Genomic DNA, 16,542 nt, shown 5'->3' on the forward strand with positions numbered 1-16,542 from the left:
AGGTGTAGCGTGTCTGCTGGCTGGTGTAGCGTTTTGTTTTGCGGGTGTAGCGTGTCTGCTGGCGGGTGTAGCGTGTCGGTTGGCAGGTGTAGCGTGTCTACTGGCGGGTGTAGCCAGTCTGCGTTTGGGGGGTAGCGTGTCTGCAGGCGGGTTTAGGGTGTCTGCTGGCGGGTGTCGCGTGTTTGCCTGCAGGTGTAGCCTGTCTGCTAGCAGGGGTAGCGTGTCTGCTGGCGGGTGTAGCCTGTCTGCTGGCATGTGTAGTTTGTCTGCTGGCGGGTGTAGCGTGTATGCTGGCGGGTGTAGCGTGTCTGCTGGCGAGTGTCGCATAACTGTTGGCGGGTGTAGCCTGTCTACTGGCAGGTGTAGCGTGTCTGCTGCATATGGTTGGTGTAGCCTGTCTCCTGGCGGGTGTAGCGTGTCTGCTGGTGGTTGTAGCGTGTCTGCTGGCATGTGTAGCGTGTCTGCTGGCGGGTGTAGCGTATCTGCTAGCGGGTGTAGCGTGTCTGCTGGCGGGTGTAGCGAGTTTCCTGCCGGGTATAGCCTGTCACTTGTCAGGTTGAGCGTGTTTGCTGGCAGGTGTAGCTTGTTTGCTGGTGGGTGTAGCGTGCCTGCTGGCGGGTGTAGCGTGTCTGCGGGCGAGTGTAGCGTGTCTGCTGGCGGGTGTAGCGTGTTTGCTGGCGGGTGTTGCGTGTCTGTAGGTGGGTGTAGCGTGTCTGCTGGCGGGTGTAGCGTGTCTGCTGGCGTGTTTTGCTTGTCTGATAGCGGGTGTAGCGTGTGTGCTGGCGGGTGTAGCGTGTCTGCTGGCGTTTGTAGCGTGTCTGCTGGCGGGTGTAACGTGTCTTCTGGCGGGTGTAGCGTGTCTGATTGCGGGAGTAGCGTGTCTGCTGGCGGGTGTAGCGTGTCTGCTGGCGAGTGTAGTGTGTCTGCTGCAGGTGCAGCGTGTCTGCTGGAGAGTGTAGATTTTCTGCTTGCGGGTGTAACCTAGATGCTGGTTGGTGTAGCGTGTCTGCTGGCGGGTGTAGCTAGTTTGCTGGGGGGTATAGCGTGTCTGCTGGCGGGTGTCTCCTGTCCGCTGGAGGGTGTAGCCTGTCTGCTGGCAGGTGTAGCGCGTGTCTGCTTGCACGTGTAGGGTGCCTGCTGGCGGGTGTAGCGTGTCTGCTGGCAGATGTAGCGAGTCTGCTGGCGAGTGTAGCGTGTCTACTGGCGAATGAAGCATTTCTGCTGGCAGGTGTAGCGTGTCTGCTGGCGGGTGTAGTGTGTCTGCTGGCGGGTGTAGCGTGTCTGCCAGCGTGTACAGCGTGTCTGCTGGCGGGTGTTGCGTGTCTGCTGGCAGGTGTAGCGTGTCTGCTGGCAGGTGTAGCGTGTCTGCTGGCAGGTGTAGCGTGTCTGCTGGCGGGTGTAGCGTGTCTGCTGGCGGGTGTTGCGTGTCTTCTGGCTGGTGTAGCGAGTCTGCTAGCAGGTGTAGCGAGTCTGCTGGCGGGTGAAGCGTGTCTCCTATCAGGTGTAGCGTTTCGGCTAGCGGGTGTAGAGTGTCTGCTGGCGTGTGTAGCGTGTCTAATAACGGGTGTAGCGTGTCTGCTGGCGGGTATAATGTGTCTGCTAGCGAGTGTAGCGTGGCTGCTCGCAAGTGTAACCTCTATCCTGGTTGGTGTAGCGTGTCTGCTGGCGGGTGTATCAAGTCTGCTGGCGGGTATAGCGTGTCTGCTGGCGGGTGTAACGTGTCTGCTTGCGGGAGTCACGTGTCTGCTGGCGGGTGTAGCCTGTCTGCTGGCAGGTGTAGCTTTTCTGCTGGCGGGTGTAGCCTGTCTGCTGGCGGGAGTAGCCTCTTTGCTGGCAGGTGTCGCGTGTCTGCTGGCTGGTGTAGCGTTTTGTTTTGCGGGTGTAGCGTGTCTGCTGGCGGGTGTAGCGTGTTTGCTGGCGGGTGTTGCGTGTCTGTAGGTGGGTGTAGCGTGTCTGCTGGCGGGTGTAGCGTGTCTGCTGGCTTGTGTTGCTTGTCTGATAGCGGGCGTAGCGTGTGTGCTGGCGGGTGTAGCGTGTCTGCTGGCGGGTGTAGCGTGTCTGCTGGCGGGTGTAGCGTGTCTGCTGGCGAGTGTAGCGTGTCTGCTGCAGGTGCAGCGTGTCTGCTGGAGAGTGTAGATTTTCTGCTTGCGAGTGTAACCTGTATGCTGGTTGGTGTAGTGTGTCTGCTGGCGGGTGTAGCTAGTTTCCTGGCGGGTATAGCGTGTCTGCTGGCGGGTGTCTCCTGTCCACTGGAGGGTGTAGCCTGTCTGCTGGCAGGTGTAGCGCGTGTCTGCTAGCAGGTGTGGCGCGTGTCTGCTTGCAGGTGTAGGGTGCCTGCTGGCGGGTGTAGCGTGTCTGCTATCAGATGTAGCGAGTCTGCTGGCGAGTGTAGCGTGTCTACTGGCGAATGTAGCATTTCTGCTGGCAGGTGTAGCGTGTTTTCTGGCAGGTGTAGCGTGTCTGCTGGCGGGTGTAGCGTGTCTGCCGGCGTGTACAGCGTGTCTGCTGGCGGGTGTTGAGTGTCTGCTGGCAGGTGTGTCGTGTCTACTGGCTAGAGTAGCGTGTCTGCTGTCGGGAGTCACCTGTATGCTGGCAGGTGAAGCGTGTCTGCTGGCGGGTGTAGCTATTCTGCTGGCAGGTGTAGCGTGTCTGCTTGCGGGTGCAGCGTGTCTGCTGGCGGGTCTAGCGTGTCTGCTGGCGTGTGTAGCGTGTCTGTTGGCGGGTGTAGCCTGTATGCTGGTTGGTGTAGCGGGTCTGCTGGCGAGTGTAGCGTGTCTGCAGGCAGGTGTCGCGTGTCTTCTGGCGGGTAATTTATCTGCTGGCGGGTGTAGCGTGTCTGCTGGCGAGTGTAGCGTGTCTGCTGGCGAGTGTAGCGTGTCTGCTCGCGGGAGTAACCTCTATGCTGGATGGTGTAGCTTGTCTGCTGGTGGGTGTAGCGTGTATGGTGGCAGGTGTAGCGTGTCTGATGGCGGGAGTCACCTGTATGCTGGCAGTTGAAGCGTGTCTGCTGGCTGGTGTAGCTATTATGCTGGCAGGTGTAGCGTGTCTGCTTGCGGGTGCAGCGTGTCTGCTGGCGGGTTTAGCTTGTCTGCTGGCGAGTGTAGCGTGTCTGTTGGCGGGTGTAGCCTGTATGCTGGTTAGTGTAGCGTGTCTGCTGGCGGGTGTAGCGTGTCTGCAGGCAGGTGTCGCGTGTCTTCTGGCGGGTGTAGTTTGTCTGCTGGCAGGTGTAGCGTGTCTGCTAGCGGGTGTAGCCAATCTGCTGGCAGGTGTAGCGTGTCTGCTGGCAGGTGTAGCGTTCCTGCTGGCGGGTGATAGCGTGTCTGGTGGCGGGTGTTGCGTGTCTGCTGGCGAGTGTAGCGTGTCTGCTGGCGGGTGTAGCGTGTCTGCTGGTGGTTGTAGCGTGTCTGCTGGCGGGTGTAGCGTGTCTGCTGGCAGATGTAGCGAGTCTGCTGGCGAGTGGAGCGTGTCTACTGGCGAATGAAGCATTTCTGCTGGCAGGTGTTGCTTGTCTGCTGGCTGGTGTAGCGAGTCTGCTAGCAGGTGTAGCGAGTCTGCTGGCAGGAGTAGCGTGTCTGCTGGCGGGTGTAGCGTGTCTGCTGGCAGGTGTAGTGTGTCTGCTGGCAGGTGTAGCGTGTCTGCTGGCGGGTGTAGCGTGTCTGCTGGCGTGTATAGCGTGTCTGCTGGCGGGTGTTGCGTGTCTGCTGGCTGGTGTAGCGAGTTTACTAGCAGGTGTAGCGAGTCTGCTGGCGGGTGTAGCGTGTCTCCTATCAGGTGTAGCGTGTCGGCTAGCGGGTGTAGAGTGTCTGCTGGTGTGTGTAGCTTGTCTAATAACGGGTGTAGCGTGTCTGCTGGCGGGTATAACGTGTCTGCTAGCGAGTGTAGCGTGTCTGCTCGCAAGTGTAACCTCTATCCTGGTTGGTGTAGCGTGTCTGCTGGCGGGTGTATCAAGTCTGCTGGCGGGTATAGCGTGTCTGCTGGCGGGTGTAACGTGTCTGCTTGCGGGTGTCACGTGTCTGCTGGCGGGTGTAGCCTGTCTGCTGGCAGGTGTAGCTTGTCTGCTGGCGGGTGTAGCCTGTCTGCTGGCGGGTGTAGCCTCTCTGCTGGCAGGTGTCGCGTGTCTGCTGGCTGGTGTAGCGTTTTGTTTTGCGGGTGTAGCGTGTCTGCTGGCGGGTGTAGCGTGTCGGTTGGCAGGTGTAGCGTGTCTACTGGCGGGTGTAACCAGTCTGCTTTTGGGGGGTAGCGTGTCTGCAGGCGGGTTTAGAGTGTCTGCTGGCGGGTGTCGCGTGTTTGCTGGCGGGTGTAGCCTGTCTGCTAGCAGGGGTAGCGTGTCTTCTGGCGGGTGTAGCCTGTCTGCTGGCATGTGTAGTTTGTCTGCTGGCGGGTGTAGCGTGTATGCTGGCGGGTGTAGCGTGTCTGCTGGCGAGTGTCGCATAACTTTTGGCGGGTGTAGCCTGTCTACTGGCAGGTGTAGCGTGTCTGCTGGTTGGTGTAGCGTATCTGCTGGCGGGTGTAGCGTGTCTGCTGGCGGTTGTAGCGTGTCTGCTGGCATGTGTAGCGTGTCTGCTGGTGGGTGTAGCGAGTCTCCTGGCGGGTATAGCCTATTACTTGTCAGGTTTAGCGTGTTTGCTGGCAGGTGTAGCTTGTTTGCTGGCGGGTGTTGCGTGTCTGTAGGTGGGTGTAGCGTGTCTGCTGGCGGGTATAGCGTGTCTGCTGGCGGGTGTCTCCTGTCCGCTGGAGGGTGTAACCTGTCTGCTGGCAGGTGTAGCGCGTGTCTGCTAGCAGGTGTAGCGCGTGTCTGCTTGCAGGTGTAGGGTGCCTGCTGGCGGGTGTAGCATTTCTGCTGGCAGGTGTAGCGTGTCTGCTGGCGGGTGTAGCATGTCTGCTGGCGGGTGTAACGTGTCTGCCGGCGTGTACAGCGTGTCTGCTGGCGGGTGTTGCGTGTCTGCTGGCAGGTGTAGCGTGTCTGCTGGCGGGTGTAGCGTGTCTGCTGGCGGGTGTAGCGTGTCTGCTGGCGTGTATAGCGTGTCTGCTGGTGGGTGTTGCGTGTCTGCTGGCTGGTGTAGCGAGCCTGCTGGCAGGTGTAGCGTGTCTCCTATCGGATGTAGCGTGTCGGCTAGCGGGTGTAGAGTGTCTGCTGGCGTGTGTAGCGTGTCTAATAACGGGTGTATCGTGTCTGCTGGCGGGTATAACGTGTCTGCTAGCGAGTGTAGCATGTCTGCTCGCGGGTGTAACGTGTCTGCTTGCGGGTGTCGCGTGTCTGCTGGCGGGTGTAGCCTGTCTGCTCGCAGGTGTAGCTTGTTTGCTGGCGGGTGTAGCCTGTCTGCTGGCGGGTGTAGCCTCTCTGCTGGCAGGTGTAGCGTGTCTGCTGGCTGGTGTAGCGTTTTGTTTTGCGGGTGTAGCGTGTCTGCTGGCGGGTGTAGGGTGTTTGCTGGCGGGTGTTGCGTGTCTATAGGTAGGTGTAGCGTGTCTGCTGGCGGGTGTAGCGTGTCTGCTGGCGTGTGTTGCTTGTCTGATAGCGAGTGTAGCGTGTGTGCAGGCGGGTGTAGCGTGTCTGCTGGCGTTTGTAGTGTGTCTGCTGGCGGGTGTAACGTGTCTTCTGGTGGGTGTAGCGTGTCTGATTGCGGGTGTAGCGTGTCTGCTGGCGGGTGTAGCGTGTCGGCTGGCGAGTGTAGCGTATCTGCTGCAGGTGCAGCGTGTCTGCTGGAGAGTGTAGATTTTCTGCTTGCGGGTGTAACCTGTATGCTGGTTGGTGTAGCGTGTCTGCAGGCGGGTGTGGCTAGTTTGCTGGCGGGTATAGCGTGTCTGCTGGCGGGTGTCTCCTGTTTGCTGGAGGGTGTAGCCTGTCTGCTGGCAGGTGTAGCGCGTGTCTGCTAGCAGGTGTAGCGCGCGTCTGCTTGCAGGTGTAGGGTGCCTGCTGGCGGGTGTAGCGTGTCTACTGGCGAATGTAGCATTTCTGCAGGCAGGTGTAGCGTGTCTGCTGGCGGGTGTAGCGTGTCTGCTGGCGGGTGTAGCGTGTCTGCCGGCGTGTGTAGCGTGTCTGTTGGCGGGTGTAGCCTGTATGCTGGTTGGTGTAGCGTGTCTGCTGGCGAGTGTAGCGTGTCTGCAGGCAGGTGTCGCGTGTCTTCTGGCGGGTAATTTATCTGCTGGCGGGTGTAGCGTGTCTGCTGGCGAGTGTAGCGTGTCTGCTGGCGAGTGTAGCGTGTCTGCTCGCGGGAGTAACCTCTATGCTGGATGGTGTAGCTTGTCTGCTGGTGGGTGTAGCGTGTATGGTGGCAGGTGTAGCGTGTCTGATGGCGGGAGTCACCTGTATGCTGGCAGTTGAAGCGTGTCTGCTGGCTGGTGTAGCTATTATGCTGGCAGGTGTAGCGTGTCTGCTTGCGGGTGCAGCGTGTCTGCTGGCGGGTTTAGCTTGTCTGCTGGCGAGTGTAGCGTGTCTGCTGGCGGGTGTAGCGTGTCTGCAGGCAGGTGTCGCGTGTCTTCTGGCGGGTGTAGTTTGTCTGCTGGCAGGTGTAGCGTGTCTGCTAGCAGGTGTAGCCAATCTGCTGGCAGGTGTAGCGTGTCTGCTGGCAGGTGTAGCGTTCCTGCTGGCGGGTGATAGCGTGTCTGGTGGCGGGTGTTGCGTGTCTGCTGGCGAGTGTAGCGTGTCTGCTGGAGGGTGTAGCGTGTCTGCTGGTGGTTGTAGCGTGTCTGCTGGCGGGTGTAGCGTGTCTGCTGGCAGATGTAGGGAGTCTGCTGGCGAGTGGAGCGTGTCTACTGGCGAATGAAGCATTTCTGCTGGCAGGTGTTGCGTGTCTGCTGGCTGGTGTAGCGAGTCTGCTAGCAGGTGTAGCGAGTCTGCTGGGAAGAGTAGCGTGTCTGCTGGCGGGTGTAGCGTGTCTGCTGGCAGGTGTAGTGTGTCTGCTGGCAGGTGTAGCGTGTCTGCTGGCGGGTGTAGCGTGTCTGCTGGCGTGTATAGCGTGTCTGCTGGCGGGTGTTGCGTGTCTGCTGGCTGGTGTAGCGAGTCTACTAGCAGGTGTAGCGAGTCTGCTGGCGGGTGTAGCGTGTCTCCTATCAGGTGTAGCGTGTCGGCTAGCGGGTGTAGAGTGTCTGCTGGTGTGTGTAGCGTGTCTAATAACGGGTGTAGCGTGTCTGCTGGCGGGTATAACGTGTCTGCTAGCGAGTGTAGCGTGTCTGCTCGCAAGTGTAACCTCTATCCTGGTTGGTGTAGCGTGTCTGCTGGCGGGTGTATCAAGTCTGCTGGCGGGTATAGCGTGTCTGCTGGCGGGTGTAACGTGTCTGCTTGCGGGTGTCACGTGTCTGCTGGCGGGTGTAGCCTGTCTGCTGGCAGGTGTAGCTTGTCTGCTGGCGGGTGTAGCCTGTCTGCTGGCGGGTGTAGCCTCTCTGCTGGCAGGTGTCGCGTGTCTGCTGGCTGGTGTAGCGTTTTGTTTTGCGGGTGTAGCGTGTCTGCTGGCGGGTGTAGCGTGTCGGTTGGCAGGTGTAGCGTGTCTACTGGCGGGTGTAACCAGTCTGCTTTTGGGGGGTAGCGTGTCTGCAGGCGGGTTTAGAGTGTCTGCTGGCGGGTGTCGCGTGTTTGCTGGCGGGTGTAGCCTGTCTGCTAGCAGGGGTAGCGTGTCTCCTGGCGGGTGTAGCCTGTCTGCTGGCATGTGTAGTTTGTCTGCTGGCGGGTGTAGCGTGTATGCTGGCGGGTGTAGCGTGTCTGCTGGCGAGTGTCGCATAACTTTTGGCGGGTGTAGCCTGTCTACTGGCAGGTGTAGCGTGTCTGCTGGTTGGTGTAGCGTATCTGCTGGCGGGTGTAGCGTGTCTGCTGGCGGTTGTAGCGTGTCTGCTGGCATGTGTAGCGTGTCTGCTGGTGGGTGTAGCGAGTCTCCTGGCGGGTATAGCCTATTACTTGTCAGGTTTAGCGTGTTTGCTGGCAGGTGTAGCTTGTTTGCTGACGGGTGTTGCGTGTCTGTAGGTGGGTGTAGCGTGTCTGCTGGCGGGTATAGCGTGTCTGCTGCCGGGTGTCTCCTGTCCGCTGGAGGGTGTAACCTGTCTGCTGGCAGGTGTAGCGCGTGTCTGCTAGCAGCTGTAGCGCGTGTCTGCTTGCAGGTGTAGGGTGCCTGCTGGCGGGTGTAGCGTGTCTACTGGCGAATGTAGCATTTCTGCTGGCAGGTGTAGCGTGTCTGCTGGCGGGTGTAGCATGTCTGCTGGCGGGTGTAGCGTGTCTGCCGGCGTGTACAGCGTGTCTGCTGGCGGGTGTTGCGTGTCTGCTGGCAGGTGTAGCGTGTCTGCTGGCGGGTGTAGCGTGTCTGCTGGCGGGTGTAGCGTGTCTGCTGGCGTGTATAGCGTGTCTGCTGGTGGGTGTTGCGTGTCTGCTGGCTGGTGTAGCGAGTCTGCTGGCAGGTGTAGCGTGTCTCCTATCGGATGTAGCGTGTCGGCTAGCGGGTGTAGAGTGTCTGCTGGTGTGTGTAGCGTGTCTAATAACGGGTGTAGCGTGTCTGCTGGCGGGTATAACGTGTCTGCTAGCGAGTGTAGCATGTCTCCTCGCGGGTGTAACCTCTATGCTGGTTGGTGTGGTTGGTGTAGCGTGTCTGCTGGCGGGTGTATCAAGTCTGCTGGCGGGTATAGCGTGTCTTCTGGCGGGTGTAACGTGTCTGCTTGCGGGTGTCGCGTGTCTGCTGGCGGGTGTAGCCTGTCTGCTCGCAGGTGTAGCTTGTCTGCTGGCGGGTGTAGCCTGTCTGCTGGCGGGTGTAGCCTCTCTGCTGGCAGGTGTAGCGTGTCTGCTGGCTGGTGTAGCGTTTTGTTTTGCGGGTGTAGCGTGTCTGCTGGCGGGTGTAGGGTGTTTGCTGGCGGGTGTTGCGTGTCTGTAGGTAGGTGTAGCGTGTCTGCTGGCGGGTGTAGCGTGTCTGCTGGCGTGTGTTGCTTGTCTGATAGCGAGTGTAGCGTGTGTGCTGGCGGGTGTAGCGTGTCTGCTGGCGTTTGTAGTGTGTCTGCTGGCGGGTGTAACGTGTCTTCTGGTGGGTGTAGCGTGTCTAATTGCGGGTGTAGCGTGTCTGCTGGCGGGTGTAGCGTGTCGGGTGGCGAGTGTAGCGTATCTGCTGCAGGTGCAGCGTGTCTGCTGGAGAGTGTAGATTTTCTGCTTGCGGGTGTAACCTGTATGCTGGTTGGTGTAGCGTGTCTGCAGGCGGGTGTGGCTAGTTTGCTGGCGGGTATAGCGTGTCTGCTGGCGGGTGTCTCCTGTTTGCTGGAGGGTGTAGGCTGTCTGCTGGCAGGTGTAGCGCGTGTCTGCTAGCAGGTGTAGCGCGTGTCTGCTTGCAGGTGTAGGGTGCCTGCTGGCGGGTGTAGCGTGTCTACTGGCGAATGTAGCATTTCTGCTGGCAGGTGTAGCGTGTCTGCTGGCGGGTGTAGCGTGTCTGCTGGCGGGTGTAGCGTGTCTGCCGGCGTGTACAGTCTGCTGGCGGGTGTTGCGTGTCTGCTGGCGGGTGTTGCGTGTCTGCTGGCAGGTGTAGTGTGTCTGCTGGAAAGGTGTAGCGTGTCTGCTTACGGGTGTAGCGTGTCTGCTGGCGTGTATAGCGTGTCTGCTGGCGGGTGTTGCGTGTCTGCTGGCTGGTGAACGAGTCTGCTAGCAGGTGTAGCGAGTCTGCTGGCGGGTGTAGCATGTCTCCTATCGGGTGTAGCGTGTCGGCTAGCGGGTATAACGTGTCTGCTAGCGAGTGTAGCGTGTCTGCTCGCGGGTGTAACCTCTATGCTGGTTGGTGTAGCGTGTCTGCTGGCGGGTGTATCAAGTCTGCTGGCAGGTATAGCGTGTCTGCTGGCGGGTGTAACGTGTCTGCTTGCGGGTGTCGCGTGTCTGCTGGCTGGTGTAGCCTGCCTACTGGCAGGTGTAGCTTGTCTGCTGGCGGGTGTAGCCTGTCTGCTGGCGGGTGTCCACTCTCTGCTGGCAGGTGTAGCGTGTCTGCTGGCGGGTGTAGCGTGTCTGTTGGCAAGTGTAGCGTGTCTGCTGGCGGGTGTAGCCAGTCTGCTTATGGGGGGTAGCGTGTCTGCAGGCGGGTTTAGGGTGTCTGCTGGCGGGTGTCGCGTGTTTGCTGGCAGGTGTAGCCTGTCTGCTAGCAGGGTTAGCGTGTCTGCTGGCGGGTGTAGCCTGTCTGCTGGCATGTGTAGTTTGTCTGCTGGCGGGTGTAGCGTGTATTCTGGCGGGTGTAGCGTGTCTGCTGGCGAGTGTTGCATAACTGTTGGCGGGTGTAGCCTGTCTACTGGCAGGTGTAGCGTGTCTGCTGTTTGGTGTAGCCTGTCTGCTGGTGGGTGTAGCGTGTCTGCTGGCGGTTGTAGCGTGTCTGCTGGCGGGTGTAGCGTATTTGCTAGCGGGTGTAGCGTGTCTGCTGGCGGGTGTAGCGAGTCTGCTGGCGGGTATAGCCTGTCACTTGTCAGGTTTAGCGTGTTTGCTGGCAGGTGTAGCTTGTCTGCTGGTAGGTGTAGCGTGATTGCTGGCGGGTGTAGCGTGTCTGCGGGCGAGTGTAGTGTGTAGCGTGTCTGCTGGCGAGTGTAGCGTGTCTGCTGGCAGGTGTAGCTTTTCTGCTGGCAGGTGTAGCGTGTCTGCTGGCAGGTGTAGCTTGTCTGCTGGCAGGTGTAGAGTGTCTGCTAGCAGGTGTAGCGTGCCTGATGGAAGGTGTTGCGTGTCTGAAGACCGGTGTAGCTTCTGTTGGCGGGTGTAGCGTGTCTGCTGGCGGGTGTAGCGTTTCTGCTGGGGTGTGAAGCTTGTCTGATAGCGGGTGTAGCGTGTGTGCTGGCGGGTGTAGCATGTCTGCTGGCGGGTGTACCGTGTCTTCTGGCGGGTGTAGCGTGTCTGATAGCGGGTGTAGCGTGTCTGCTGGCCAGTGTAGCGTGTCTGCTGGTGGGTGTAACCTGTATGCTGGCTGGTGCAGCGTGTCTGCTGGCTAGTGTAACCAGTCTGCTGTCAGGTGTAGCGTGTCTAGCTGGCGAGTGTAGCGTGTCTGTTGGAGGATGTAGCGTGTCTGCTGGCGGATGTAGCATTTCTGCTGGCAGGTGTAGTGTGTCTGCTGGCGGGTGTAGTGTGTCTGCTGGCGTATATAGCGTGTCTGCTGGCGGGTGTTGCGTGTCTGCTGGCAGGTGTAGCGTGTCTGCTGGCGGGTGTAGCGAGTCTGCTAGCGGGTGTAGCGTGTCTGCTGGCGGGTGTAGCGTGTCTCCTATCGGGTGTAGCGTGGCTGCTAGCGGGTATAACGTGTCTGCTTGCGAGTGTAGTGTGTTGGCTCGCGGGTGTAACCTCTATGCTGGCTGGTGTAGCGTGTCTGCGGGCGGGTGTAGCAAGTCTGCTGGGGGGTGTAGCGTGTCTGCTGGCAGGTGTAACGTGTCTGCTGGCAGGTGTAGCGTGTCTGCTGGCAGGTGTAGCGTGTCTGCTGGCAGGTGTAGGGTGCTTGCTGGCGTGTGCAGCGTGTCTGCTGGTGGGTGTAGCAAATCTGCTGGCGAGTATAGCGTTTCTTCTGGCGCGTGTAGCGAGTCGTTTGGAGGGTGTAGCATGCCTGCTGACGGGTCTAGCGTGTCCTCTGGCAGGTGTAGCGTGTCTGCTGGCTGGTGTAGCGTGTCTGCTGGAGCGTGTAGCGTGTCTGCTGGCGGGGGTAGCGTTTTGTTTGGCGGGTGAAGCGTGTCTGCTGGCGGATGTAGCCAGTCTGCTTTTGGGGGGTAGCGTGTCTGCAGGCGGGTTTAGGGTGTCTGCTGGCGGGTGTCGCGTGTTTCCTGGCGGGTGTAGCCTGTCTCCTGGAAGGGGTAGCGTGTCTGCTACCGGGTGTAGCGTGTCTCCTATCGGGTGTAGCGTGTCTGCTAGCAGGTGTAGCGTGTCTGCTGGCGGGTTTAGCGTGTCTTCTGGCGAGTGTAGCGTGTCTGCTGCAGGTGCAGCGTGTCTGCTGGAGAGTGTAGATTTTCTGCTTGCAGGTGTAACCTGTATGCATGCTGGTTGGTGTAGCGTGTCTGCTGGCGGGTGTAGCTAGTTTGCTGGCGGGTATAGCGTGTCTGCTGGCGGGTGTCTCCTGTCCGCTGGAGGGTGTAGCCTGTCTGCTGGCAGGTGTAGCGCGTGGCTGCTAGCAGGTGTAGCGCGTGTCTGCTTGCAGGTGTAGGGTGCCTGCTGGCGGGTGTAGCGTGTCTGCTGGCAGATGTAGCGAGTCTGCTGGCGAGTGTAGCGTGTCTTCTGGCGAATGTAGCATTTCTGCTGGCAGGTGTTGCGTGTCTGCTGGCGGGTGTAACGTGTCTGCTGGCGGGTGTAGCGTGTCTGCCGGCGTGTACAGCGTGTCTGCTGGCGGGTTTTGCGTGTGTTCTGGCAGGTGTAGCGTGTCTGCTGGCGGGTGTAGCGTGTCTGCTGGCGGGTGTAGCGTGTCTGCTGGCGTGTATAGCGTGTCTGCTGGCGGGTATTGCTTGTCTGCTAGCAGGTGTAGCGAGTCTACTGGCGGGTGTAGCGTGTCTCCTATCGGATGTAGCATGTCGGCTAGCGGGTGTAGATTGTCTGCTGGCGTGTGTAGCGTGTCTAATTACGGGTGTAGCGTGTCTGCTGGATTGTATAACGTGTCTGCTAGCGAGTGTAGCATGTCTGCTCGCGGGTGTAACCTCTATGCTGGTTGATGTAGCGTGTCTGCTGGGGGTGTATCAAGTCTGCTGGCAGGTATAGCGTTTCTGGTGGCGGGTGTAACGTGTCTGCTTGCGGGTGTCGCGTGTCTGCTGGCGGGTGTAGCCTGTCTGCTGGCAGGTGTAGCTTGTCTGCTGGCGGGTGTAGCCTCTCTGCTGGCGGGTGTAGCCTCTCTGCTGGCAGGTGTAGCGTGTCTGCTGGCTGGTGTAGCGTTTTGTTTTGCGGGTGTAGCGTGTCTGCTGGCGGGTGTAGGGTGTTTGCTGGCGGGTGTTGCATGTCTGTAGGTGGGTGTAGCGTGTCTGCTGGCGGGTGTAGCGTGTCTGCTGGCGTGTATTGCTTGTCTGATAGCGGGTGTAGCATGTGTGCTGGCGGGTGTAGCGTGTCTGCTGGCGTTTGTAGCGTGTCTGCTGGCGGGTGTAACGAGTCTTCTGGCGGGTGTAGCGTGTCTGATTGCGGGTGTAGCGTGTCTGCTGGCGGGTGTAGCGTGTCTGCTGGCGAGTGTAGCGTGTCTGCTGCAGGTGCAGCGTGTCTGCTGGAGAGTGTAGATTTTCTGTTTGCGGGTGTAACCTGTATGCTGGTTGGTGTAGCGTGTCTGCTGGCGGGTGTAGCTAGTTTGCTGGCGGGTATAGCGTGTCTGCTGGCGGGTGTCTCCTGTCCGCTGGAGGGTGTAGCCTGTCTGCTGGCAGGTGTAGCGCGTGTCTGCTAGCAGGTGTAGCGCGTGTCTGCTTGCAGGTGTAGGGTGCCTGCTGGCGGGTGTAGCGAGTCTGCTGGCGAGTGTAGCGTGTCTACTGGCGAATGTAGCATTTCTGCTGGCAGGTGTAGCGTGTCTGCTGGCGGGTGTAGCGTGTCTGCTGGCGTGTATAGCGTGTCTGCTGGCGGGTGTTGCGTGTCTGCTGGCTGGTGTAGCGAGTCTGCTAGCAGGTGTAGCGAGTCTGCTGGCGGGTGTAGCGTGTCTCCTATCGGGTGTAGCGTGTCGGCTAGCGGGTGTAGAGTGTCTGCTGGCGTGTGTAGCGTGTCTAATAACGGGTGTAGCGTGTCTGCTGGCGGGTATAACGTGTCTGCTAGCGAGTGTAGCGTGTCTGCTCGCGGGTGTAACCTCTATGCTGGTTGGTGTAGCGTGTCTGCTGGCGGGTGTATCAAGTCTGCTGGCAAGTATAGCGTGTCTGCTGGCGGGTGTAACGTGTCTGCTTGCGGGTGTCGCGTGTCTGCTGGCGGGTGTAGCCTGTCTGCTGGCAGGTGTAGCTTGTCTGCTGGCGGGTGTAGCCTGTCTGCTGGCGGGTATAGCCTCTCTGCTGGCAGGTGTAGCGTGTCTGCTGGCTGGTGTAGCGTTTTGTTTTGCGGGTGTAGCGTGTCTGCTGGCTGGTGTAGCGTGTCTGTTGGCAGGTGTAGCGTGTCTGCTGGCGGGTCTAGCCAGTCTGCGTTTGGGGGGAAGCGTGTCTGCAGGCGGGTTTAGGGTGTCTGCTGGCGGGTGTCGCGTGTTTGCTGGTGGTGTAGCCTGTCTGCTAGCAGGGGTAGAGTGTCTGCTGGCGGGTGTAGCCTGTCTGCTGGCATGTGTAGTTTGTCTGCTGGCGGGTGTAGCGTGTATGCTGGCGGGTGTAGCGTTTCTGCTAGCGAGTGTTGCATAACTGTTGGCGGGTGTAGCCTGTCTGCTGGCGGGTGTAGCGTGTCTGCTGGCGGTTGTAGCGTGTCTGCTGGCATGTGTAGCGAGTATGCTGGCGGGTATAGCCTGTCACTTGTCAGGTTTAGCGTGTTTGCTGGCAGGTGTAGCTTGTCTGCTTGGAGGTGTAGCGTGCCTGCTGGCGGGTGTAGCGTGTCTGCGGGCGAGTATAGCGTGTAGCGTGTCTGCTGGCGAATGTAGAGTGTCTGCTGGCAGGTGAAGCTTGTCTGATAGCGGGTGTAGCGTGTCTGCTGGCGGGTGTAGCGTGTCTGCTGGCGAGTGTAGCGTGTCTGCTGGCGGGTGTAACCTGTATGCTGGCTGGTGCAGCGTGTCTGCTGGCTGATGTAGCCAGTCTGTTGTCAGGTGTAGCGTGTCTAGCTGGCGAGTGTAGCGTGTCTGTTGGAGGATGTAGCGTGTCTGCTGGCGGGTGTAGCGTGTCTGCTGGCGGATGTAGCATTTCTGCTGGCAGGTGTAGTGTGTCTGCTGGCGGGTGTAGTGTGTCTGCTGGTGTATATAGCGTGTCTGCTGGCGGGTGTTGGGTGTCTGCTGGCAGGTGTAGCGTGTCTGCTGGCGGGTGTAGTGAGTCTGCTAGCGGGTGTAGCGTGTCTGCTGGCGGGTGTAGCGTGGCTGCTAGCGGGTATAACGTGTCTGCTTGCGAGTGTAGTGTGTTGGCTCGCGGGTGTAACCTCTATGCTGGCTGGTGTAGCGTGTCTGAGGGCAGGTGTAGCAAGTCTGCTGGGGGTGTAACGTGTCTGCTGGCGGGTGTAACGTGTCTGCTGGCAGGTGTAGCGTGTCTGCTGGCTGGTGTAGCGTGTCTGCTGGCAGGTGTAGGGTGCTTGCTGGCGTGTGCAGCGTTGTCTGCTGGTGGGTCTAGCAAATCTGCTAGCGAGTGTAGCGTTTCTTCTGGCGCGTGTAGCGTGTCGTTTAGAGGGTGTAGCATGCCTGCTGACGGGTCTAGCGTGTCCTCTGGCAGGTGTAGCGTGTCTGCTGGCTGGTGTAGCGTGTCTGCTGGCGCGTTTAGCGTGTCTGCTGGCGGGTGTAGCGTGTCTGCTGGCGGATGTAGCGTGTCTGCTGGCGGGAGTAGCCAGTCTGCTTTTGGGGGGTAGCGTGTCTGCAGGCGGGTTTAGGGTGTCTGCTGGCGGGTGTCGCGTATTTGCTGGCGGGTGTAGCCTGTCTGCTGGCAGGGGTAGCGTGTCTGCTGGCGGGTGTAGCGTGTCTGCTAGCGGGTGTAGCGTGTCTGCTGGCGGGTGTAGCGTGTCTCCTATCGGGTGTAGCGTGTCTGCTAGCAGGTGTAGCGTGTATGCTGGCGGGTTTAGCATGTTTTCTGACAGCTGTAGCGTGTCTGCTAGCGGGTGTAACGTATCTGCTGGCGGGTGTAGAGTGTCTGCTGGCAGGTGTAGTGTGTCTGCTAGCGAGTGTAGCGTGTCTGTTGGCGGGTGTAACGTTTCTGCTGGCGAGTGTAGCGTGTCTGCTGACGGGTGTAACGTGTCTACGGGCGGGTGTTCTGTGTCTTCTGGCGGGTGTAGCGTGTCTGCTGGCAGGTACTTTTATGTCTGCGGGCGGGTGTTCGGTGTCTGCTGTTGAATGTAGAGTGTCTGCTGATGGGTGTAGCGTGTCTGTTGGCGGATGTCCCGTGTCTCCTGGCGGGTGTTCGGTATCTTCTGGCGGGTGCTCTGTGTCTGCTGGCGGGTGTAGCGTGTCTGCTGGCGGGTGTTCGGTGTCTGCTGGCGGGGGTTCGGTGTCTGCTGGCGGTTGTTCGGTGTCTGCTGGCGGGGGTTCGGTGTCTGCTGGGGGGGGGGGTTCGGGGTTCGGTGTATGCTGGCGGGGGTTTGGTGTCTGCTGGCGGGGGTTCGGTGTCTACTGGCGGGGGTTCGGTGTCTGCTGGCGGGGGTTCGGTGTCTGCTGGCGGGGGTTCTGTGTCTGCTGTCGGAGGTTCGGTGTCTGCTGGCGGGGGGTTCGGTGTCTGCTGGCGGGGGTTCGGTGTTTGCTGGCGGGGATTCGGGGTCTGCTGGCGGGGGTTCGGTGTCTGCTGGCGGGGGTTCGGTGTCTGCTGGCGGGGGTTCGGTGTCTGCTGGCGGGGGTTCGGTGTCTGCTGGCGAGGGTTCGGTGTCTGCTTGCGGGGGTTCTGTGTCTGCTGGCGGGTGTTCAATGTCTGCTGGCGGGGGTTCGGTGTCTGCTGGCGGGGGTTCGGTGTCTGCTGGCGGGGGTTCGGTGTCTGCTGGCGGGTGTTTAGTGTCTGCTGGCGGGGGTTCGGTGTCTGCTGGCGGGGGTTCTG

At 60.1% G+C, this 16,542-nt stretch overlaps 2 protein-coding genes across 2 annotated transcripts in view; both read right to left on the bottom strand.

Annotated features, from left to right (window-relative positions):
* Positions 1 to 12,071: 12,071 nt before the first annotated feature.
* On the bottom strand, positions 12,072 to 12,467 carry LOC138362907 (splicing factor 3A subunit 2-like). Its single transcript, XM_069321484.1, has one exon. The coding sequence runs from the start codon at positions 12,465 to 12,467 to the stop codon at positions 12,072 to 12,074; it is 396 nt and encodes a 131-aa protein (XP_069177585.1).
* Positions 12,468 to 12,630: 163 nt separating this feature from the next.
* The window catches only part of LOC138362908 (calcium-responsive transactivator-like), a 37,510-nt gene continuing 33,598 nt past the window's right edge, over positions 12,631 to 16,542 (bottom strand). Inside the window, exon 2 of the mRNA XM_069321485.1 lies at positions 12,631 to 13,142. Within this exon, the coding sequence (XP_069177586.1) occupies positions 12,631 to 13,142 (512 nt within the window). The remainder of the gene's footprint in view (positions 13,143 to 16,542) is intronic.

The sequence above is a fragment of the Procambarus clarkii genome, chromosome 9 (genome assembly GCF_040958095.1).
Source record: "Procambarus clarkii isolate CNS0578487 chromosome 9, FALCON_Pclarkii_2.0, whole genome shotgun sequence".
Lineage (NCBI taxonomy): Eukaryota > Metazoa > Arthropoda > Malacostraca > Decapoda > Cambaridae > Procambarus > Procambarus clarkii.

Excerpts from the sequence above, each read along its gene's own strand:
- LOC138362907 (XM_069321484.1), bottom strand. The coding sequence starts at position 12,467 with ATGCTACATCCGATAGGAGACACGCTACACCCGCCAGTAGACTCGCTA.